At 35.0% G+C, this 25,649-nt stretch overlaps 1 protein-coding gene across 4 annotated transcripts in view; it reads left to right on the forward strand.

Annotated features, from left to right (window-relative positions):
• asic1c (acid-sensing (proton-gated) ion channel 1c) overlaps positions 1 to 25,649 on the forward strand; it is a 440,980-nt gene that overhangs the window by 381,000 nt on the left and 34,331 nt on the right. For 3 of the 4 annotated variants that reach the window (XM_088643073.1, XM_088643070.1, XM_088643072.1), the window contains exons 2-3: positions 12,686 to 12,836; positions 16,280 to 16,407. In XM_088643073.1, coding sequence (XP_088499199.1) covers positions 12,686 to 12,836; positions 16,280 to 16,407 — 279 coding nt within the window. Of the gene's footprint in view, positions 1 to 12,685; positions 12,837 to 16,279; positions 16,408 to 24,493; positions 24,622 to 25,649 lie in introns of all 4 variants that reach the window. The other variant, XM_088643071.1, reaches the window with a different exon arrangement.

The following is a 25,649-nucleotide window of genomic DNA, read 5'->3' on the forward strand; positions in this document are numbered from 1 at the left end:
TTTTTGTATCCAAATCCGGCTTTAAACTTCTCCACAACAGTATTACGGACCTGCCTGGTGTGTTCTTTGGTCTTCATGATGCTCTCTGCGCTTTCAACAGAACCTTGAGACTATCACAGAGCAGGTGCATTTATACAGAGACTTGATTACACACAGGTGGATTCTATTTATCACCATCAGTCATTTAGGACAACATTGGATCATTCAGAGATCCTCGCTGAACTTCTGGAGTGAGTTTGCTGCACTGAAAGTAAAGGGGCCGAATAATTTTGCACGCCCCACTTTTCATTTTTTTATTAGTTAAAAAAGTTTCAAAAATCCAATAGATTTCGTTCCACTTCACAATTGTGTCCCACTTGTTGGTGATTCTTCACATAAAATAAAAAATTTATATCTTTATGTTTGAAGCCTGAAATGTGGCAAAAGGTTGAAAAGTTCAAGGGGGCCGAATACTTTCGCAAGGCACTGTATATAATTAGTAAAAAAAATACAGTATCTTGCAAAAGTATTCACCCCCTTACAATGATGTCTCATTTTCTTGAATTACAAATGAAGTACAAACTTTATACAGGTCATCTTTGAGGAGTGATGGAAAGATTATTGATTCATGAACATATTTTCCCATCTCAGCAATTGAACCCTGCATCTCTTTGAAAACTGTCATTGGCCTCAACTGGCATCCTCAACCATATTGCCCAGCTGCTCAGGTTGGAGGAACAGGCTCAACTAGTCAGTGTGTAATTGCCCAATACATCTTCTGCTTCTTAATCTACTTTAATAGGCCCAAAGAGGAAGTCAGTGCTTTTGTTGCTATCCTTCCGTGTTCTGCTTCTTTGTTTAACTGTATCCTTCAGTTGATTTGAAAACATTAATGACTGAATTTCTGTTTGAAATTCTCTACCTGTTTGAGAAATAGATGTTTTTATTTTGAAATTTTGAAGTTCACCACGGCTATTGCACTCAAGGGCCATTCAATTATTTTTGTGCCTTTTCAAGGCAGTTTACTGCACATACATATAATCATCAACATTTTTTATTTTCTAGTTGTTGCTGCTGACAATTTTTTTTCATCTATAAACATATTTCATTTCAGCATTCATCTTTTATTTAAAAACATTTATACTTTACATAACTTGTAAAAATGCCAGCGGCTATATCACCCTGCAGCTCTCAACTGGTTACCCACTGAAGCTTAGCAGGGTTGAGTCTGGAAAGTACCTGGATTGGAGACCTCCTGGGAAGCTATGGTTGCTGCTGGAAGTGGTGTTAGTGGGACCAGCAGGGGGCATCCACCCTGTGGTCTGTGTGGGTCCTAATGCACCAGTATAGTGTCAGGGACACTATACCTTAGTGGGCTCCATCTTTAAGATGAGACATTAAACCGAGGTCCTGACTCTCAGTGGTCATTAAAGACCCCCAGGCATTTCTCAATAAGAGTAGGGAGTTATCCCGGTGTCTGGGCCAAATTTCTCCCCTCAGCCTTTACCATGGCCTCCAAATTGTCCCCATGTATGATTTGCTTGCACTAGCCCTGTGATGGACTGGCGCCATGGAAACTCTGTGACTCCTTTATAACACATCCTGCTCCTTACTTCTGTCTTCTCTTGTGATTTTGTTTCTGTGTGAAGTTCCCTGGGACTGCCCTAGTCAAGTGTGGGATCTATTACAGGTTTTAAAAATAAGATCTGTTAAGGAACAAAAACATTAAATGCAAGATTTAAGGAAGACCATTCTTTTCCATGAGGTTTATTCTCCCTAATAGGGAAAGTGGGAAACTTCTATTCCAGTTGTGTACTGTATTTTCTACCTCAAGGGGAAAAGCTCTTTGACCAACTTTTTTATCTATACAGTAGATTAAAAAAAAAGTATTCTGTAAACTGTACGTTTCTAATAAAGTAGATGGTTTTATCAGAAACAGCAAATGTCATCTGCATGCAAAGCTATTTTATTCCAAATGTATTATTTTCATATGTATTATTTTCAAATCTATTGATTTTCTCAGCCAATGGTTAGTAACACAATTTCTTAAGAGGAAAAAGGACATGCCTGTCTGATACCACAAGAGATACAATTTGCAATGACTTTTTCCTTACCCTTCGAAGTTTATTTATTCTAAAAGTTGCAGATCCAATTTATAATATGAGCTGAATTAAAAATATTCTAATACTTTGAAAAGATTAATTCCCATTCTACGTTATCAAATGCTTTTTTCTGCTTCAAATGATAGAAATATCCTGCTGTTCAGCCTCAAGAATAATATAAGCATCTTACTAATAGACACTCTCTAATAAAACCTGTCTCATCGGTATTAATTAGAAAGCTCAGAACCCTATCAACTCTTAGAGCAAGTACTTGAGCTAGAATTTTCAGATCTATATTTATTAATAATATAGGCTGGTGCAAGTCACATATATCTCTTATGTCTCTGGTTGACAAATTAATTATATTGATGAAGGAAAATTACCATTTCTCAAACCATATCTAAAAATGTCATCCAATTCTGGGTCGTGGGGGAACTGGAGCCTATCTTGGCAGCCAATAGACACAAGGAGGGGTACACACTGGGCTGGACAGCAGTCCATCACAGGTACACACAGACACAGACACATTCACACAAAGGCCAATTTTCCCAGAAGCCAATTAACTTACCTGTACAGTATGTCTTTAGACTGTGGTAAGAAACCAGAGCACATGGAGGAAACCCATACAAAAAAGTGGAGAACACACAAACTCCATGCAGATGGCACCCCAGTCCTGGAATTGAATCCAGGGCTCCAGTGCTACATGACAGCAGTGTGAACCATTCCACCACTGTGCCAACCCAAAGCATACTCATACATTCTAAATAATGAAATTCCTATTTATTTTAGATTTTTAACTTGTTAAACCATCTAAACTAGGGGCTTTACTACAGATCAGTGTCACCATTCAATACCTTCCCCTGATTCTAAGGTTTCACCAAAGCTTCCTTCCTCATTTCTGAAAAATTAATTAGACACAATGTATTAAGGAAGTGCTCCATTTTATCATAAGAGCCTCTCGTCCTGTCATATATAATTTCTGATAAACACTTCTTTGAATTAAATCCTCTGTGAATTACAAAATTAGAATCTGTTTTACATATAACTATATAACATAGACAAACAAGGAATATAATGTACTGTACTGTATGTGCCTCATAACAAGCTACAGCACCACCATTTCCTACTGTAGTTCTAAGCATTACTTTCTCAATTTCATATGATATTTGATTACTTTTCCTATTTTTTAAAGACTAGCAAATCAACTAATAGCATGTTATGCTTAAATCTTTTTTAATTTTGGATTTTAATTTGTTTAATTTCAATCTGCTTTTTTATATCTTGTAGAGGACATTACCTGACTTCTTAAATACACATTCAAAACGCCCTGAATAACTAAAGGAGTAGGGTCTGAGGGTACATTAATATCCAGAAATACAGTTACTGGGAAGAGAAGCCCAAATTATTCAAAGGACAGTCTTTTATTTTCCATCTGTCAAAAGGTCTTTTGCAAAATGAACTAGTTAAATTGGAGCATGGCTCAAAATTACTTGGGGTAATTAGTTGCTTTTGTTAACCCTTGAACTCAATTCCCCTCCATTTCCCACTGTCTTCTAAAATGATCATTTTTACATAAAATATTATGTTTCTATTTTCCAGTTTATAAACTCACCATCTTCAAGACCCAGAAGAATAAGCTCTCGGGCCCAGGTCTGTGAAGATGTTGAGGATGTTTGAGCGGTTGTTGAAGAGCAGGATCAGTTTAGAATTTATGTGTTACAAATTACTAAACAATCTGAGTGTGTTTGAAAAGAAGGTGTTTTAAAAAATGTTCTGTGCAAACTGTAAACACATAATTTATTTTTTTCAATTATAAGAAGGATAGGAAGGTATGAGTAAGGTTTATTTTTCTTTTTCTTTTTCTTTTTCTTTTTTAGGGAGAGGGATTTGTAAGTAATGGTAGGAGGATTACATTATGTATGGCTTGCTGTTATTTTTTTATCATTAGTCAAGCAAAAAACTATTTTTTAACTAACTTGAGGCTAAGATTTTTTTTCTTCAGTGAAACCAAGGCAAATTTCAGATCTTCAACGTGTTTGAACAGCTAGTTGATCATATGGCTAATATAACCATGAGTTAAAATAAAACATGTTGCACCTAAATAAAATAATAAACAGGATTTTGTATAACTATCTTTCTCCAGTCAGACATCACATGACCACCCTCCCCCAATAATTTCTTACCAATAAGGACTAACCAACTTAACCAACTTAGTTTTCAAGAAGTTTATTTTCAACATTTTTTTCCTGCAATGACTCCATTACTTGAGAAAAAAATCAGGTTTCAAAAGTGATAGTCTAGGACAAATCTGTCAACTGAGTTGGTGATTTCTGAGTTGTGCTGTGTGGTGTGTTCCTGAAATTGCAGAGCTGTAATGTTTTGTTAGAGACTTTTCAACTACATGTTTTTCCTTCAAAAACCTGTTATAGTCAATCCTGATATGCATTAAAATGTCTTCACTGTCCTCAAAGAAAAAATCATTTGTTTTACTGACATTTTGTTCTCCATTCTTTTCTTTTAGTCTCTATTTTCATGCTAAAAGAGAAATGGGATGAACGAAAAGTGACAAGAAACACCTTATGTTTTTCACAGTGGCTCAAGCTCAAGAAGGAAAATCTGAATTAGCGGGTGATGGTAATAAATTATGCCACAGATTAGGAATTTCAAATTCCAGTTCTTTGGATTTTTAATCCAATGAATTTTCTAGGCATTTTAAGAAAAGCAAAAGGCTTAAATTAATAATATTACATTTTAAATGGAATAATTGGACCCTTACCAGACTTGTGTTTGCTTATTTACAAATCAGTTTCAAACAATAAAGAAAATATTGCAAAATTACAAGACAGACGAATGGAAATGGTGGCTTTGTATTAATTTCATATTAGTTAATTTTGTTTCTTGGTGACCCAGCTGTTGAAGTCAAAATAATAGAAGTCACATAATAATATTAGACACTCTATATCTAAGGCAGACCAATTTCATTTTCTTCCAGTTTTTGATCTACTGAAAGATATGCAAATGATCCTCTTTTTTCTACGACAAACCACAGATACATTTGATTATTTCTGTTTCTTTTGGCTGGATTTAGTATTCACTTGCCCCCTCTGGTGGCTCATCAGGTGCTTATGCTGGGAAAAATCAGTCCTATAAGGATTGGGAAGTTGCTAAATGTGGTATAATATTATTAAAGCTAATCAGAGAAATCAAGATAGCACTTCCTCTAAGTCATTCAGCTTGCTAATGAACCCTCATGAAAAATGTGTAATTTATAACAGCCTTGGCACATTCTGGTGATTTATAACCTCACAGCTCCTTAACCAGCACAATAAGAAATTTTGATCTTGGCATTGCTGTAAAAGGCATTTGGGGATGTTCACACATGGTTTTCTAAAATTCATTTTTATAATAGTTTCAGGTAAATGATTAAATAAAATAGTCCGTAGTTATTAAGAATACATGTTTTGCCATGAAAGCATTCAATATAATCTGCTGTGAGGTTTTGAGTACGTATTTTATGTATCGTTTTTATGGGCTGAAACTAAACACAGGAATGCGCAGTATGTTAAAGTGATTAGCTTTTTATTGCTTTTTCTAACGGTTTTAAACCATAACTAATTCATATTAATTTCAGTCTCTGCTGACTAGGGATTGGATTCACTGCAAGATTGTGTCAGGGACAGATGGTGACACTTGGATAGGCTGGTGTAGGAAGAAAATTACTACTCCTGCAGCCTACCCGCTTTTCAGTTCAGTGACAAATAGAAAGCTAAATGTCTCGGCAAGCTGGGTAAAGCTCTCCTTTAAACTGAAGGGTAATGTCATGCCTCAGTGCACATAATTCATCAACTTTGCTTTAAAACTCGCAGAACAGATTTCAAGCCAGCTTTAGAAGATTGGTCACACTGTGGCAATTGACTGGACTCCCCAACCTTTTCATTCTGTCACTTTAGCCCTGGGCGAAAGGGTAGGCCCCGGCTCCCATTGTGTGCTAATCAGAGATATATCGTGAGGAGACAGGAGTGAAAAACTATTTTTTTTCACTGCAATGTTTGAATTAAATACATGTTCCATGACCTTGCTTCTAAAATGTCAATGAAGGGGAAGATTAGAAACTTAAAAGAAGTAACTTGCTCCTAAAATAGAACTATGGTATAAGACATCTGGAGAGCATAAAGAGCCTAACATCTTGGTTATTAAAATTCACATGATCACCCTTCATGGATCGTATATTGTAGGTTGGATTGAGGGATTATAAATTTAATTCACAGCAGTGATGCCTGTCTTTGGCTAGGTCACTGCTTAGTAGTTCTATTGCATATTTGGTACTGAATAGAATTTGTTCTTTCCATTTTCTGGATTTACAGTCCAAAAGACATAATATTTAATCCCACTGAAGCACAGCAGGTGTAACCTTGGCCAGTACTTGGATGGAAGACCTCCAGGGAAAGCTAAGATCACTGCTGGAAGAGGTGTTAGTGGGACCAGTAGGGAGCGCTTACCCTGCCACCTGTGTGGGTCCTGTTGCCCCTGTAAAGTGACGGGGACACTATACTGTAAAGAGGCAATGACCTTCAGAAGAGACATGAGGTCCTGACTCTCTGTGGTAGTTTAAATCCCAGGGCCTTTATCAAAAAGAGTAAGGGTGTAACCTAGGCATCCTGGCCAAAACTCCCCCTGGCCTTTGCCAGTCATGACCTCCTAATAATCCCCATCAACCAATTGGCTTCATTACTCTGTTTTAATATGTGGTGGTGAGCGCACTCGCGCACTTTGGCTGTTGTTGTATCATTCAGGTGGTGCTACACAGAAGTCGTGGTGGAAGGGAGTCCCCATTACCTGCAAAGTACTTTAAGTGGAGTGTCCAGAAAATCCTATTTTATTATTATTATTATTATTATTATTATTATTATTATTATTATTATTATTATTATTATTATTATTATTATTATTATTATTATTATGGACTCTTCTGACACTATATTGTCTCTTTGAATACACATTCACAGCACAGATACAAAAAGAGCTGAGCTGAGCTGTAGAGGGTCTGAGACACAAAAATCAACAGGTTAACCTTAGATAACTGCACTAAGTTCCCAGTCAATCATTAAGAGCCATTAACAGTCCAGGAACACAAGATACAAGTACAGGTAAGAGAGAGAGAGAAGAAGACAAACATAAGAGAGACATGGAGAGAAGTGGACAGAAAAGAGGACAGAGGGATGGCAGAGTGTTTTTCAAAACCCCTATTTGAAACATAATTGTTTTTAAATGAGGTCTTTTATAAATTAATACTTCTTATAACTGATAATGTTTTTGAGCTGATATTTTGCTTTTCTTCTTCTGACTTGGAACACAACTCAAAAGACATATGTTCCTGTGCATGAGACCAGCTCTGCCGATTATACCAAAAAGTCTAAAAAAAGACTAATTCATGTATGGTAACAAATTTGATTTTTTTACTATCAATATATTTCACGCATGATTAAGTGAAACATAAAGCAAAAAAATTAAATTAGCATTCCCTACTGCGTATTGTGCTATCAAGTCAATTTTTTAAATCAGAATTCAGTTTGATTTAATTTGACATGCATCACAAATGTTGATGTTTCAAATAGCCTGTCCTCTGGAAAAGAACTCAACTATTATTCTGTTAGAGACTGTCAGTCTATCTGTTTTATCCAGTACTGGGTCATGGAGGAGTTGTAGTCTATCCCAACAAGCAGCAGGTGCAAGGCAGGGTACACCCTGAACAGGACACCAATCCATCACAGGTAACACATAGATGTTGACAGTCATACCTGGGCCAAATTTCCCAGAGACCAAATGGATTGTGGGTGGAAACCAGAGCACCCAGAGGAAACCTACAGTATATGAACATATAAACTCCATGCTGTTAGCACCCTGGATCCAGAATTGAACCCAGGGCCCCAGCACTGTAGGGTGGCATTGCTAACCACTGTGCCACTGTGCTGCTATAAGGTTTGACAGACTATTTCTAGCAAAACATATGGCACCCAGATCCTATTCCAAAAGTTAACGGTGAAAGAAGGGGACTGTAGAATGAAAAAGATACCTGTCCTTCACATGGCACACATACAGGGACAATTTAGAAATGCCAGTTAAAATAAGAAAAAATAGACGATAAGAGTAATTTTGCCTAAAAGAAAAATAATACAAAGGGAGATTCTGCATCATTTGATTGAGGGGACCAGGATTTGGCCTACCTCATAGTAGGCTAAAAAAGGGCTAACCAATACTATAGACAGGACTCTAAAGAAAGAGTTTTTGTTGTTTTGGTTTGGTTTAAGTTTGGTTTTAATTTCCGTTCTGGAAATAAAATGAATTTCTGTTTTGGAAATGACTGATATTTATACTTTCATGAGACAGCCATCTGACAGTCTCAAAGATTCAGTTGGCTTTACATACATTGTTCTCTTCTAGTATGAGCCTTTTCCTCCAATATGATAACATTTGCATCACATGGCCATGGGTCAGCCCTTTGCATCTTTCAGATATTGTGGAGAAGCAATAAAAATGGGATGCTGTGTGGGATATAAACACAATACTAGGAGATATTGTTAGGAGTACAGAAATTAAATCGAGGCATGTTATATTATAATCCACTAGCAACAACTTCTTCAGAATACTGTTTCAGTCACCATGTTACAAAGAAGATTTTCCTTCTCATGAAAGGTTGCATTAGTTTGTAATAAGCACCCAGTCACGTAAGCACCCAGTCAAGCTAAAGCCCAGGTGTCCTTCAAGAAACAGCTGGATGAGATCTGTTGATCAATTAGTAGTGGCCTCCCTTTGTTTGTAACTATTCTTAAACCTAACTTAACTCGCATATCTTAAATTATGCTAAGATGGAAGGATATGAAAAACCCTCTAAATGTCTAAAAATATCTACTATACGTTGCATACAGGTTATTAGAAGAAATAGGATAGCACTCTTCTTTTGCACATGACAGAATGGAAGAAGCAAAAAAGGATGGGGTGGTGAGATAAAGGATATAAAGAAATAATGTACAGAGCTGTAGCCGGATGAAGAAGCTTAGTAAAATGTGATAGATTCTCTTGTGGCCCAAAGAGAGAAATGAATACTCCCATTTTTCTCAGTGTAATTATACATCCAATAATTGCTTTGTTCCTCTAAACAATACAGTTATACATATACAACATTGCTAACTATGGATTAACATTACACAATGCAAACCAGGCATGTAGAAAAATGCCTGTCTTCTGTGTGAAAAATGTAAAAAATAAGCAAATGTTTTTTGTTTTTTTTTATTTGGATTGTAGTTGAGTAAATAAAAAAGCTGTTGTAACCTACAATAAATGGACTTGAGAAAGAGTGGGAACAGTGTTCCAAGAAATTTAATAGCAGAAAAAGCATGAAGATTATGGGAAATAGGAGACAGCACATTTGAAGGAATGAGCATAATATGGAATATTCACTGGGTTATTTTTGTTATAAATCTGCACATTATGAATTTGTATAGTCATTAATTGTACTGTAATTAAAATTAGAATTATTAATTTTTAAATCTAATATTTTAATCTAAATTTTTATGACATTAAGGCTTTTTATTATGTTATTATTGGGCTTTTAGGATATTTTGAATATACTGTATCTAGCAAAGGTTTTTACATACAGTACATAATTAAGAATCAAGTTGAAATCATTTTGGAGGATAGATGACAAGCATTAGGAAAATCTGGAACAAGCCATTCATCCATGCTGTTGAAGCTGATAACCTCCCTTCAAGGAATGGCCAGATGAGATTCACAAATCAGTTAGATGCTAGTAGCCAGTAACAAGTTAGATGGGCTGAATGGCAACGTTTCTTATGATGTATCAGATCCAGTGTGCAAAGGTCCTTACTTGGATAAAGAATTTTGATTTTGTTGGGTTACATTACATTTCAAGTAAATGCACAAAAATGTCCCTTTCATTCAACAGAATAGTATAATATGATAAGTATTTTGTGAAAGGTAATATTTAGAGTATGTTCAGTCCAAAATGTACTTTAGATAAGCTACTGTATATAGACATTGTTTTTTGTGCCTAACTTGTGCAAGCTTTTCTTTCTTCATCCTGTTGATAAAAGATGACTATTAGGTAGAAAAACTGGCACACTGCTGGATTATTTATCTTCTTTCCAGTGCTTTCTTTCAATTACCAACCCTTGTCCATTTTAAATAATTCCTGTACAGTAACGAAAAAATGTTCTGGGTATAAATTATAAAACCAACAAAAACCACTTCAGATTCAAGACATAAAAGAAATAAGAAGAAAATGAGCAACTTCATAACTTCCTCTTGGGAAATAAAAGAAGAGAAGGGGCAATTACATTAGAAGTGAAGCACCTTCTTTTGAAATTCAAGACCCAGCATTGCAGATTGCATTATAACAATGGCATAAATGTAGACTGAAGAGTAAGGGACCTTTATTCAATTTATTTTTAACATTCTATATCTGCTGCCATCCAGTTACAGAATGAACTGTGACAATTTATTGCTAAAGTCAAAATTTCACAAGCTATGGATAAGCTCTTGGGGGTACTTTCTTAAGTTTAATAGCAAGCACAAGGGTATTATGTAGCAAATACATTTGCCTGTTTTCTGAGAGTTTGTCTTTTTTCATGTGTTTCCGTGGGAATGTGTTGAAAATGAAAATCATAAACAGGAAAACATGTAAGACTAAATGTATGAGGCTGCTATTTGTTTTCCCCTTAAGAAAATATTAAGCCAGTGTTAAATGACATAACAAATATACACAGGGTTATATTGTACAGTATATCCTCACAAGTTAATATATATATATAATGATAAATAAAAACTAGGGTTAATGAAACAAGTTGGGCTGTTCATTTTCCAATCTATAGTAAGCATGAAAATTTACTGAACAAAATAATAACTAGTTCAGGTGGGTAGCTGCGTCAGCATGCGTAGTCTGCAAAGGAACAAGTAATAGGTTTATTCAATGCTGAAAGGAGAGAAGACACAACGTTTCGGCTGTGAAGCCTTCTTCAGGTGTGAAGAAGGCTTGAAGAAGGTGTCACAGCCGAAACATTACTAGACCACAAAATACTATTGCAATTAATGAAAGAGGAGCATATATGTTTAATACATACCAGATTAGTAGAGGATTTTTTTTTAAGATTGGAAAGATAGTGGCCACTATCTTTAACATTAGCATGTCAAACAGATATTAGGGATTTAAGTGCAGCAATTCATTGGACGGAAGAGAAGCCATAAAGTCTGGTTATATTCCCTCTATTCAATTGTTAATTTTGTTCTTATTAAAAATATAAGTTACACATTTTCTTCTGCTCTTTCATCTCTATGGTACCTGTGACTCAACTTAGCTGTGAGGACCACGTAGGGTAAAGAAATATTTGTGAAGGGCCCTGATTTTAATAGGTTTACTATATTATCACATTTGTGCATTAATGAACTTACAACACATGATTGTGAGATAAGGATAAATATGATATGGTGTTTAGTTTAACAAACTATTTACTGAATCCTCTTTTGAGCAGGGATGTGATGAGCACATCCAGCTGGGCTCATCTTTATCTTCAAACTATTTTGTATACAGCACATTAAGTATATAAAGTCTATCAAGTGAAAATACTGTCCTATTAGCATCTGGTTACACAATGCAACACTCATAGATTATGTAGATTATGAATCATAAATGAATTATGAAAGTCTGCTGACAACCGATTTGATTATTTTGGGGGAAACATCATAAAAGTGAAATTGGACGTTACATAAAAAATAAATAGATTCTGCCTCCTAGATTAATGGATGCAAATAAACTCTTCCACTTGCTAGTGTTGCGTTAACTAGAGTCTTATTTAAAAGAAGAACAGAAAAAATGCATGAGAGAAATTAAAAGTGCAATGGAATGAAATCAATCTATTCCAAAATGCAACACTTACTGCCCCAAGAATGTGTGCTAATTTTATATTTAAACATACTGTACAATATGTTTATTTTATACTCATAGTCTAATAGTGCACTTTACACTAAATGGCATTCATACCATATATTTTTAATAATCCCATCTGCAATTCTCAAAACTAAACACGTAATACAATTTATCACATGTCCAAGAATTAGCATTCCCAGTTGTGCTTCATGTTTCATAATGAAGCATTTTTTTACTGATACCAGACTTTCACTTAATTTTGACGAGTGTGCAGTTATTTCCTTGTCTCCCAGTCATTTTAAAATTAATGTTTTCAGGAATTTAAACTATGACTATAAACCAATTTCCTCAGAATGGTGACAGAGTACACTATGATTTGGGTGGTATCTGTTTTCATATAAGATGTTACAGCTAAATTCCCATTCGGGTTTCAATGCGGCCTCAGTTAATTCCCCTCCTTTATAGAGTTGGTAACATTATTTCTCACTTCTCCACCTGATATGCTCAGCAGTGAGGCTACTGTAGCATAATGACTGTCACACACCACTTGGGAGGATGCTGCTATCCTTTGGGATGAAATGCTCTATGTGTATGCAAGTGTGAATCAACTGTGATATCCAAAAGGTACAAAGCAGTAATTTGTTGTTATTTTCTTTTGCCACAGATCTACACACGTTATGGAAAGTGCTACACCTTTAACTCTGGACTGGATGGCAATCCATTGCTAACCACACTAAAGGGTGGTACAGGAAATGGGCTGGAGATAATGCTGGATATTCAACAGGATGAGTACCTGCCAGTGTGGGGAGAAACTGGTGAGCACACACTAGGACTGTCATTAACTTCTCCTGTGGTACATGGCTGTATAGTTTAGCCCCTCATAATTTCTCAGAAACAAATGTTAAATATACAGAATTTAACTGCCGTTTATACAGCCAACTGTTTTGACTGCTTATGGAACTTTTGGAATGTTCATCATTCATTCCAGAAGCTCCATCATGGCTCACTGAGCTCATGACAAAATAACATTCAGAAAATTGCATGATGAGAGACCTACAAGTCATTTCTAATTTAATTTCCTTAATCCAAAGACTAAGCCAAAGACTTTCTCAAACACTGAACTAAATTAAAAACCTAAGAGACTCCAGGATCACTGTCACAATGCGGCACATATCCACACAGTGATCCAACTGTAATGAAGATGGAAACCATAAGGCATAAAACGTAAGACAAATATGCATACTTCAATTTTTTTTTTTTAATGCAGCACGTTATTTAGCAATATAGGCTAGCTAAGAAATGCACCAAAGAGGAAACTAATTTTGCTTTTTGGTATAAACAATATGGGCTGTATAAAAAACATTCCTAATCGACATCTATTTTTATTTTAAGATACATGTTATTTAAAAAAGAAATATAACAATCAAATTACAGAATAATATCTGTCATATAAATAGATAAATATCTAAATTAATCTAGATTTGTACACAGTTCCAACAACACCTCTATTTTTCCATTATAATGGACAAGTTCAGTAACCCTGGCCTGTGAGATTACACTGGATCAAGACCCAAGGCCAAGGCAGGTTGCTCTAATAATATGTTTTCTCAAGACGATTTGCTGCATGGATTTTATTTGTTTATTTCTTTTTTAGCACTGCTTTCCATATAAAATAATATTCTCTTTGGAAAGATTACCATTGTCAACGCCAAACTAAAATCTCTCAAGAAAATATACTGTACTGTATCATTAAAAATTAGTTTCTTCATAGACCTCCAATTCTGGAAGTCCTGTGGCCCATCTCATCTCATAGCCCACAGCAAGGAGGGTTGGGGCTTAATCAAGCCATGGCCAATGAAATCACTGATTATAAACTCCATTAATACCGTGTGGGGTAATTCCAGCCAAGTCATCCCAGTACACTAATTTCTCAATTCCTTATAGCTGGAAGAGTAGCAATACTGAAGATCAACATTGCCAATCTCCTCTACACAATACATTACATTAAATATCTACACATAGAGCACAGGGCAGTACTACAAACTGTTAACTGCCCATTTTGACATTACAATGTATTTTTGCAAGATTAAATACACGTTTATTTTAGCTGAAATGGCCTTTGGCCAGAGCCTAAGGCTAACAATGTTATCATTACATTTTAGTAGTAAGAGATCAGTGTTCGAAAGCAATTAATACAGTACATGTAATAACAGGACAGCTTGATGTTTTCCCTTGAGGCATCTTCCAAATCTTTTACATTTAAAATGTTTTGATTTCCCTACTGCGGTTTAAACAGTTACACATCACTGTTTTCCCTCTCCTTCATTTTACCTGTTTTTCAGATCATAACCCTATATCGGTTTACAGTTAACAGTACATAGACAGTTGACAGTCTACTACAATTAGTACCGTCCTGGACTAAAGTAGGCTTCCTTGAGAAATTTGGGATTCTAAATGTAAAGTGAGCATGAAAGTGCAGACTACATGTTCTATAAGGAGATTTTCCTTACATTGAATTTCTATTCCTGTTAACTACAGTATGATGCATGGATGTGTTATCTACAGTATATATGGGAATAAGCAGAGGTTAATTCTACACCGAAAGTAAAAATAACAACAAAAGAATGAACACAACATTTTGACTGTAGTGCCTTCTTTCGAGACAAAATGTTGTGTTTTTTCTTCTTTATTTCACTTTGAAGTGTGGAATTAAAATCTACTTATTCCTTTGCAGCTCACACTCTGACACAGCTACCCAATCAATATTATTAATAGGGCTTGTACTGTATGAACTACAGTATAATGGAGACATTTTTCTGTAATACTAACAAAAGGATCTGGAAATTACACTAAGTATTTCACTAGATAAGTGCGACAATAGAGCTATAATAGGAAATATTGAATTTTGTTTTCTGTTTGTTTTAAAAGAATCTTCTGTGCAATGGGTATCAAGCAAACCACAAGTGATTTAGAATTGTACATGGATTTCAATACTAACATTTTGCAGAAACCTGATCATCATCACAAATGGATTTTAATGAATAGCAAAGTTTTCAAAATATTTTAAACCCTAAATGTAATGGATTTTTTAAATTGTATAAAATATATATTCTAAATATATATTTATATATCTATACTTTAAATATATTTTTTGTAAACTGACAAAATAAACTCAGATTTATTTATTCGGATACAGGATGTACAAGAAAAGAAACACAAACAGTATCTTACAGGTTAGATTTTGTGCAAGGAGAATTCAAATTGATCTCCAGTGCTCACAAAAGCATGAAAATGAAAAATGGAGATTCCTTAATTACTTAATCTACTGACAATGAAAATGCATTAACTTCTGTTTTCCTTCAAGATAGTCTCAGGGCTGTTTATGGCAGTTTATCAAACACTGTTAATGAATCTTGTAGTGTGTGAACATCAGCTTCAAACATCAGAGACAACAATAGAACTATTTCAATATGACATAGTATTCCTGTGATCCAAAGAGCAAACTCAATTTGTCTGTGTTGAAAAAAAAAATGTTCACCCCTTGATAAGTGTTGACCTTAATTACAGTATATTGCATCTGTACATAAATTTACTGTATAGTAATGATATTTTCACTACATCACTTGTAATATTATTCCAATTAATTAAAAACCTAAGCCTATCATTTTATAATAAGAAGCTATTTAAAATAATATTAGAAAGTTTGGATTAATATAAACTTAATTACATATTACAATATATTAATGTTTAATGTATATTAACTGACTTCCCAGTTTTCTGGTGAAGCAATGATTACTTAAATTGAAACTTAAGGCTTGGCAGTATTAGGAATCTGTCTTAGATTATGGAAATCTAATGAAAAGCATCATCATAAACTCTACCAGAATGTTTTATGTTTGAAAATTCCTTTTTCTTTGATTTATATTTTGTCCAAACGTCCATTTTTAAAAAGATGCTTGTCCTACTTTGTCTGCAGCATTTGAAGTTATGTAATATCTGACGTTATGATGTACAGTATTTGATTGAAAAAAAATATTAAGTACTCCCCAAACACTTACTAGAGCTACTCACAATATTCATTTTGAATATTATGTCTCTTATTACACAGGTTTGCATCAATTGTTCTTTCTTATTTTGCAAAGTGATGCAGTATATTGATAACTGACATATTCCTGAGAATAATAGTGAATTTTGGGAACAATGCTGGGCTCTTACAAGGCGATTTTTCATTACTGTCTATGGCCTGCTGTATCCACAGATGAGACATCTTATGAAGCAGGGATCAAAGTTCAGATCCACAGCCAAGACGAGCCTCCCTTCATTGACCAGCTTGGATTTGGTGTGGCTCCTGGTTTTCAGACATTTGTGTCATGTCAGCAGCAAAGGGTATTTAATACAAAAGCATACCACACTAGACCAAACACAAACCCTGTGCCTTGATGCACCAACAAATAAGGCTCTACATTAACGTTTTATCATCGAGGTAGCATAAACCCAAAAATAAAGTCATGTTTTTTGTTAGTATTACTGCAATACTCTTGCAGTATCCAAAAAGGAAGTGTGCAGCACTATAGGGAAAGATGACATTTAGGTGAAATTGATAGATTTCTGTTGCTGTCTGAGGTTAATATAATAATAACACACTATTGGTACTAAGAAGCACTGATCCCAATAAACAATCCCATTTATGTTTTATATTGATAAGCAAGTAAGCAAATGAAAAACACAAGAATGGTAACAGGTGATATACCATTTAATGTATCTTACCTATTTGCTTAATTTTAACTCTATTGACAGTGATTGGCTAAAACGTATTGTATACTGTATATTTATATGGATGGTTGTTAACTAATACTTCACTTTATCCACCATTCTCAGATTGTAATACATTGCTATTTTTTTAGAAAAATATATGTCACAGAGGTGATCTTTTTACCAATGTGGGAAGCCTTGTTTACTATTAACAAGTAAAGACTGGTTTCCCCTATCTGAGCCCCATCATTATATTGTTGGCTTCACTTCACTATTTTCCCTCATAGTTATTCTCTCTCTTTTGAACTGACAGCTATAGGTAAAGATGACGATTCCGAACATTGACGAACATTTGTCACTGTTCTGGATGTAGTCAATTTTCAATTCATCACAAATTAATTAGCTTTATTTTATAAATAACCTTTCTTTTCTATAGTACCTTTTACACTACAACGTCTCCAGATGCCGTACAATAAAGTAAGGAAAAAAAGACAGGTACAGTATATTTAGATCAACTCAACGAATGAAAATTGAGTGCAAATTGGCAATGCTAGGTTGAGAATTAATTCCACACTGTTGAACCAATGGAGAAGGGTTAAATGTCTCCTAGTGCTCAGCCAGAATTTGAAGAATAGAAACAGGTGTTTCGTCAGCAGAAATAAACATACAATACCTAAAAGGCAAGCAGCAGTACTTTTTTAAATTTTTAGAAAATTCAGAAAGCAGGACCAAATTTCGCTGTAATGGAAAAAAATATTGCTGTGTTTCCTTTAAAAATAAGTGCAGCACACTTCCATTGTAATGTATATATAATTTCCCTTCGACATCAAAAGTCAAATGAATTTTCCTGATTTTCCAATCTGAGTGATAATTGGTAATGTAGAGCCCTTAATCACTGTAGTATCTTATGCTGAATTACTGTTCTTGTGAGAGTACATTCAAAGTGTCAAGATGTGTCTACTATGTAGCATAAGGTATATTTAATATACAGTAAAATCAACATGATTTGGAAGCAGAAGGCCATTATTTTCAGTATGAACTGTACCTCACTGGTCCAACACCAGTAATCCTGTAACATCGGTCAGTACATTTTTGTATCTCTGAAAAATTGTTCTTTTTTGGTGACTATGAAAGATGATCTTTTTTGTTAGACATGTGTGGACTTCTTTGAATGGAACTTTTCAAAAGTAGTAATTCAGCAGTGAGATAAGTCTGAGGAAAAAAAAGATCTTTAGATTCCTCAGTCACAGGGCAGGGCCTGGAATCTGAACTTATTGATCAACAAATAAAAAGGAGATGGAGAACATTAGTGAAAGATCATGGAGAGTTGGACACCAAGTAAAAGACCTTTGGAAATGATAATTATATTTTTTATTATGTTTTTTTTAGATATCAGCCACTGTATTTGTAATGCAAATTGATGGTCTTCAAATTCTATTACCCATTTATTTCTAAATGAGGAACAGTACCAGGCATCTTCCAGTTTCCTTTTTCATTTGCATGTAAATCTAATCAATTTCAATTTTTAGGGAGTCACCAGCTTTTTCTAGTATCAGCATTCTGTTGAATTAAACTGCATTTAAAAACAAACTGTTTGATCTGCCCACAGCTGTTAAAAATGAAGTCATTATTAGAAAAGATTATTGTGCAATTTATGTCTCTGAGCATTTGTAATGAATAATAAGGCCATGAAGGTGATTTAAATACTTGTGCAGTTATCTTGGCTTCTTGAGAAATTGTGATGTTTTATTGCGTTATGCTTAAGTCTCGTGAGACAGCTGTAGTTGTGTTGATGGAGATTGTCGGTATAATTGTGATTATTTGTTATTTCGAGTGCTCTGAAGAATCTTGCAATATCTCAGGGAAAGCAGAAATTTCACATATCACAAAGCTCTGTTTTCATCATTACTTTCATTATTTAAGCTTATTGTCATCAGCATTGCTGTTTTACTGTATACTGTATGTGTCACGTACCGGTAATTGCTCTGCAAATAATCCAGCTGCTCAAATACTGCAGAGAAAACCCTCATCTCAGTATGGAGATCAAAGAGTCAGAAGTCAAATCTAGTGTTGCAGCACAACATTGTATCTTGACTTCCTGCAGTGTGATTATTCATACTGTAGATATTCACCAATTTGTTATCATCTCTAATTTTCACTTTTTTACATTTGTATTTCAGAAATCAATATTTATTCTATGGATTAACTATTTATATTTGTTATTTCTTGAACTTTAGCCATTTTTTAAAATTGGAAAAGAGCCACAAAGGACTGCTATGTACTACAATATCTAGAATAAGTAGCACAGATTAAGCAAATAGCTTATAACACAGGACAAGGCATGAAGTGAAAGCACATTACAGAATACATTACACTGAACAGACAGAGCAGAAGTATAAATGGCTGTTCACAAGTCTAACTAATAAATCTAGTAGTCTTATTAAACTAAATTTTATTCTAAAAAATGAATGCTTTGAAATATTCTCCTACAGCTTAATATGTTGAGCTTCTTGTAATTCTGTATGATAGGCATTCACATTCTTTAGGCTTTTTGTGTATGCATTCTTCTCTTCATTTATATTTTCACTACATAATAGCAATCAACTATCATTCTACTAGAAAAATAAATATTTGTTGTGCATGAACACATTCAATATTTTCTTTATTAGTCTAATAGCATTCTTTTAATTTGCCTGGGGAAGTGCGATACTTTAAAATCCTTTTATTTTAGAATGTGTCATCTGTTATCAAGTAGAGTTGATACTTTTAAAAAGAAAATGTTTTTGTGGGATTTGTTTCATTAGTCTCAAGAAAGTCAACTGCCACAGTTTCATTTGGCACTGTCTGAAATATTAAAACTGTTCATTAAATGTTTGATCATGTTTTACAAAGTCCATAGGAACCAAAATGGAAATAGCTTTGTACAGATGGAGTGACAGGCAATTCTTTTGTCATAAAATAGTAAACAAGTTCAGTGAATTATGACTGCTATAAAATGTTGGAGTAGCACTGCTGCCAGCAGTATCTTGTTCAGTTTTGTTTCCTAAGATCTGGAATCACTCCCATGTTGTTCTAATTGGCAACAGAACGGTAGGAAAACAATGAAAATAGGTAAGACTAAGAAAACTTAATATTTTCACTGAAGTAAATGAACTTAAGCTTGTATGTTACATACTGTGTATTTTAATTTTTTTCCTTCTACTGCAAATAACAATTGATATTTGTACTACCTGCACTACTGTTGGTGTTCTAATTCCACAATCCCTACATTAAGAACACCCACCCAGTTTTGTGTCACTGCTTTGGACTGTTACCAGTTGAGTCACTCAGAAGGTCTGAAAAAAATCTCTTTGACAACAACAGAGGAAACATTGCAACATATAAAGATGGGATTGACACTTTATAAATTAAGCAACATGAAATATCTTTCTGACTTTTTTTTCAAACAAACAAATGCTAGATATTATGTCTGTTTTGTGTGTTAACTATTTTATTAACTATATGTACTGTACAAATAAGCCTCCTTCACACAGGAGCAAAGTAACTGCAACCATACATTATACATCATTCAGGGCCAGATGGAGACAGTGGATATTTCTGCTATGTGTGTAAATTTACTGTGGGAAATGTACACACAGAATTACAAGTGCCATTAAAAATCCATGGTGTCTGCAGTTTTACATACAGTAGCCTCTGTGATACTACACATATAAAGTATTACTGTATGTGTTCAATGCACAGAGAAATATTTACGAGTATGTGAGCTTGAAATAAAGATTATTTGCTCCTTTGGGAGCAATGCACACACATGGAACTCCACACTTGAACATTCACTTGGTATAACATTATTAATACTGTACAGTAAAAACAGTAATAAAGTCATCTATGGTTGCATCATAAGTTTCTTAAATCACACTATAAAGCAAACAGGCAGATTTAACTGTTTCATGTTATTGTTTTATTGTTTATTTGGTGCTACTCCAAATAAACTTAATTTAGCAACCACACGTATATATTTTACTAAAGCAGTGTATGGCAATTTTGGTCAGTGAACCCTAGATGACCACAAAGCTCCTACAGAATGTCCATGGAAAATGATGTGAAATCAGATTTTAAACTGTCAACACTCTAACCTGATTCCCTATCTATAAATTCAGTGTAAGAGCACCAGCCATCTCATTAATCAATCTCATCAATATATTACGTAATGTACATCAATTCACACATGCACAGCTGTATTTTGCAAATACAGTATATTTGTTAAGAAAATGAAGTATTTATTAACAAGAAGGATGAACTTCACATAACATACTGTAAGTCATAGACACTGTAAATGATTACTGACTGCAATTATTCAACTTATACTGTATATATTTGTTATTTTGGTGGATTTGAATTTATGAGAGTGTCAAAAAACCAAATAGCATATGATGGTCTGCAAAAAGTTTGGAAATTGAAAAGGGGCCCCACACACTCTAAAAGGTCTAAGTGAAGTGTTTTGCTCAAAAGTACAAAAACAACACCCCATTTGAGATTAGACTCCATAACCTTAACATTATGGTTCCAGAACCCTAACTGCCACGCCTTGCTGCTGCTCCCATAGAGAAAATCTATGGGAATTAAAAAATGGTATTTCCAAGTAAGCAATCTAATATAAGTCATAAACTAATTTTTAAAAGTCATTGCTTTTGCATTCAGCAAAGCTAATCCTATGTATTTAATGGGGAATTCATGTACTTTGTTTTTTTGAATCAATCTTTCTGTGCTTTCATTTGTTTCTCAGCAAGATATTCTCATAGACACATATCAAATAAAATACTTTATTTCAGGCTACTACTATATTCGCTCCTTTTCAGTATTTAGATAAATAGTGGTTGTTTTTGTCAATCATTTATTTCAAACACCTGTTCCTTTAAATCAATAATTTGTTCAATTGCAGTAGATGTCCCTTAGTAAAGGGGGAAATATTATACAAGGCATTCAGGAACTATATGGATTCTTCCCTCAACACATTTCCAGTAGTACCAGATGGATATACTGTCATTAGCAATGCTAGCCGTGACAGAACAAAGTGGTCTTGTGTGTAAAAACATTCTCAGCTAGCTCAGTGATTGCAGTCTTTTCTGATGTACCGGGGCTCCCAGACAATGCCAGTTTCTCCTTTCCTGTATCTCTTCAATGAGTCATCCCCATTTACAGTGCTTTATTGGATGGTCACAGTTGTCTCGTTGTTCTTTGTGAGAAATTCATTTACCATTCTCTGTTAAAATACACCTTCCATGCATTATGCCATTTTAACAAGACAAATAATGTCCTGGAATCATTTCTAATTAATAATGCAGAGAAGACAATTACAAATGCATTGATGGCAGCTACCATGCAAGGTAATACTTAATATTAATTTGCATATTTCATTTTGCATAATAGCAGTCCAACCACATGGATAACATCCATCTTAACGTTTCCAGGGTGCTAAGTGGACCTACACTGTAACTGGCACCCCAGATTATTACAGGGTACATACACTCATACTGTACTGTATATGAGAAGCCACATACTGTACATATGCCAATTACTTTTAAAATACTACTCACGTTATTAATCTGTACCTAATGTTGAGATTGGTGCATTCTTGCTTAGATCATATATACTGATGGAAAAAAGAAACGCAACACCACCTCCTCCACACACTGGCCTTCCCGTCTGCATCCGTGAAGAGGACCTGATGCCACTGCTGACGAGTCCATCGCAGCCTCTGTCTGGCCCAAGTCTGTCGGGTGTGACGTCTAGGAGGTGTGAGCAGAGGGTCTTTGACAAGTCACCTTGCTCTAAGGCCAGCACCATGGAGCCTCACTGTCCTGTAACAGTATGGGTGGCAGATCTGAAACGATCTCTCAGATGGACCAGTCTGATGTGTCAGTCCTGCTCTGATGTTGTCACTCAAGGGTGACTGCATGTCCTGCAGACCTGCCAGTCTGCGGAAATATTCTCTGCAGTCGGGAAACAGTGGAGTGTCTGCAGCATACCAATGGCCCTCTCCCTTGTTTCTGGTGAAATCCGAGACATTACAGAACGCACAGAAAACTGACTAAGTGTGACCTTTTTCTTGCAGTGACCTAAGCTTTGAATTAAGGTCTTTTTAAAGGTGATCTAATGAGCTTTCGTGTGATTCGCAAGTTGCAATGCCTCACTGCACAAGCTGTACTGTAAAAGTACATAAGCTATAACTATAGTATTCTCATTCCAGAAAATGTTGTGTTTCTTTCTTCCATCAGTATATTTTACAATACCTTAGTCATTTTTTAAAAAACGCATTCACTTCAGTGTACAACCAAAGTAAGTAGATGATTTTTCCACTTCAATATTATTCATGATTATTAAGTTACCATACTGTACATAACTTTCAAATGCAAAATGTATAAGACAATTTTAAAAGCCTGTACTAACAATAGATGAAATGGCATGACGCTAAAGGCTCATACCAGAGGGTTAAGATATATCAGTCAAAAACCTATAATTATTATCAATTTATCACAGTTATGTGTGTACAGTATATGCATATTCTTGTATTTAAAGTTTTATGTACAGTATCAGTACTGAAGCATCAGCAGAGGTATTAATAATTGCACATTCTCATTTTGTGATGAAAGACACAAGGATGATTTGAAGCCTCCATGCAAAGAAATTGGAAAGAACTTGCTAATGCGCCCATCATTCTTTGGAAAATTCTTGATAACAGCAATGCAACACAGACACTGATCAAATCTTTGGTTCTAATGTATTAAGCTTCTGTTTAAAACACCAGCAATCTGCAATTTACTTACTGCTGGCATCAAAACCAAAGTACTTGTATTCCGATCATACTCGCTGTAGATATCAGCAGTGAGCTACAAAAGGGACAAAAAATCGTATAGTTTATTCTGATCAGAACACTGTGTTAGAGATTGTGATGTCAATGGAGCTTCAAATAATTGAGCACAGATTTCATTGCATGTTCTTACCCTTTAAAACTGTAATCCATCATACTTATTTAAATTACAGCAAAGTAACATACTGTAGAGCGGAATTTCTGTTTAGTAGCACCATGGTACACCCTCATTTAATGAAAGGTGTATAAGGAGAAAGGTGAATATTTCTGCACTGACATAACCAGTTCAAAAGCTTGTGAGATGCAATGCAGAAGATGTTTCAAGAAATAATAAGTAGCTTTCCAAACTTTATGCAGTATATTATTTGGAGAAATAATAAAAATACCTCAGGCAACACTGAATATACAACTGTAGAAAAGCTACAATAGAAGTACAGTACTATTACAAAGCCTGCGATTTCACAACAACCATAGACTGAACTCACAGCTTCACAACTTGTTACTTCTGGTTTTGTCAAAACATTTATCAATGAGATTGGGTCAGAACCAATTGTTAGAATTGTTCAAATCCAATTGTTAGAATTTCAAGATGTGGCGCATACTTTAAAGCATGTATTTTTTGCATATTATTTATTGATATATTGGTGAAACTGCCGATGTACAATTCAGTGATAATATTATCAAAGAGTTTTTCATTGTGTTTTTCATTGTGTGAATTAAGAATGTGCAATTACCTAGTTCTGTTGTAATATGGGCACCAAAAGATTACAACATCTGATTTCAACATTTTCTTATTGTCCATTCCTTCTGTTTGTGTGTTTATTTGTTCAATGTGTTCGCTCATTTCCCCAGACGAAACATCCTATGAGGCCGGAGTGAAGGTGCAGATTCATACCCAGTCAGAGCCGCCCTTCATTCATGAGCTGGGTTTTGGGGTCGCCCCTGGCTTCCAAACATTTGTTTCCACCCAAGAGCAGCGGGTAGCGTACCTACCAGCCAGGTTTGCTGCATGCTGCAATGTAATTCTCCCTTGCTGGAATGTCACTGTGTTTGTGGCTTTACCAGTCACCTCTGCTTTCATCGTCCGTTGCTGTCACCATAAATGACCTATTTAGAGGGGGAGCGCATATCTGCTGTCTGCTTCTTGTTTACCGTCACTGAACGAGCTCTTTCTTATGTTTCTCGCTTCTCTCTGGCATCTTGCAGTGTCAGTGAAAGCATGCATGAGCAGCTGTCAAGTCTTGCTGTACCTAAGTTATTTTGGTATACTGTAAATGTTGTGGGGTGCTTTTAATTTTTAAAATATCAATGGTTCAATTACCATTTATTGCAGTAATAAGGATATATTTGAGAGAGGTAGACATCTGGGAACACTCTACCATGGTTTTATGTTTGAATAGAATGCCAGGAGGAAATTGAGTTTTCTCCTGCCTCACTAAGGTAATACAAACTGAATGCTTCTTTGTTGCTGGAACAAAATACTGAAATTCTATCAAATTTATTTTCAACTATGTTTCTGAGTGAAAACAATCTCCTTTACATCTGCAAATATAATTGAATTATTGTCTCAGAACGGAACCCACCTTGTTAAAGGAGAGAACGGTGCTGGTTAAAGCAATGTTTGTCAGCTGGAAAAAAATGGAAAAGTATGGAAATAATATCTGATTCTAACAATATATGAAAAATGGATGAGGCAACATATTTAAGGCAAAAGAAACATTTAAAGTATTTTAAGATCTTGGTTATGTTCCAAGCTGTCAAAAAGATCCTTCTTTGTGTAACAGGCCTGAGGTGCTGAGCCAGTTACAGAAGTTACGTCATCCCCCTCTGTAATCTACAGTGTAAAACTTTGCCGTATCAGGGGAGTCAGTCTTTAGGAATGGTGGAGTTGTCCTCTGTCTGGGGTGAGGCACTGTGCATTCTTCAAGCTTACAATTGACCAACTTCACTCTAAAAGAGTTAAATTTTAAAATGCAAAAGCAAAACTACTACTTAATATAAACATCAA

This window comes from Lepisosteus platostomus, chromosome 8 (genome assembly GCF_059453375.1).
Source record: "Lepisosteus platostomus isolate fLepPlt1 chromosome 8, fLepPlt1.hap1, whole genome shotgun sequence".
In the NCBI taxonomy this organism is placed as follows: domain Eukaryota; kingdom Metazoa; phylum Chordata; class Actinopteri; order Semionotiformes; family Lepisosteidae; genus Lepisosteus; species Lepisosteus platostomus.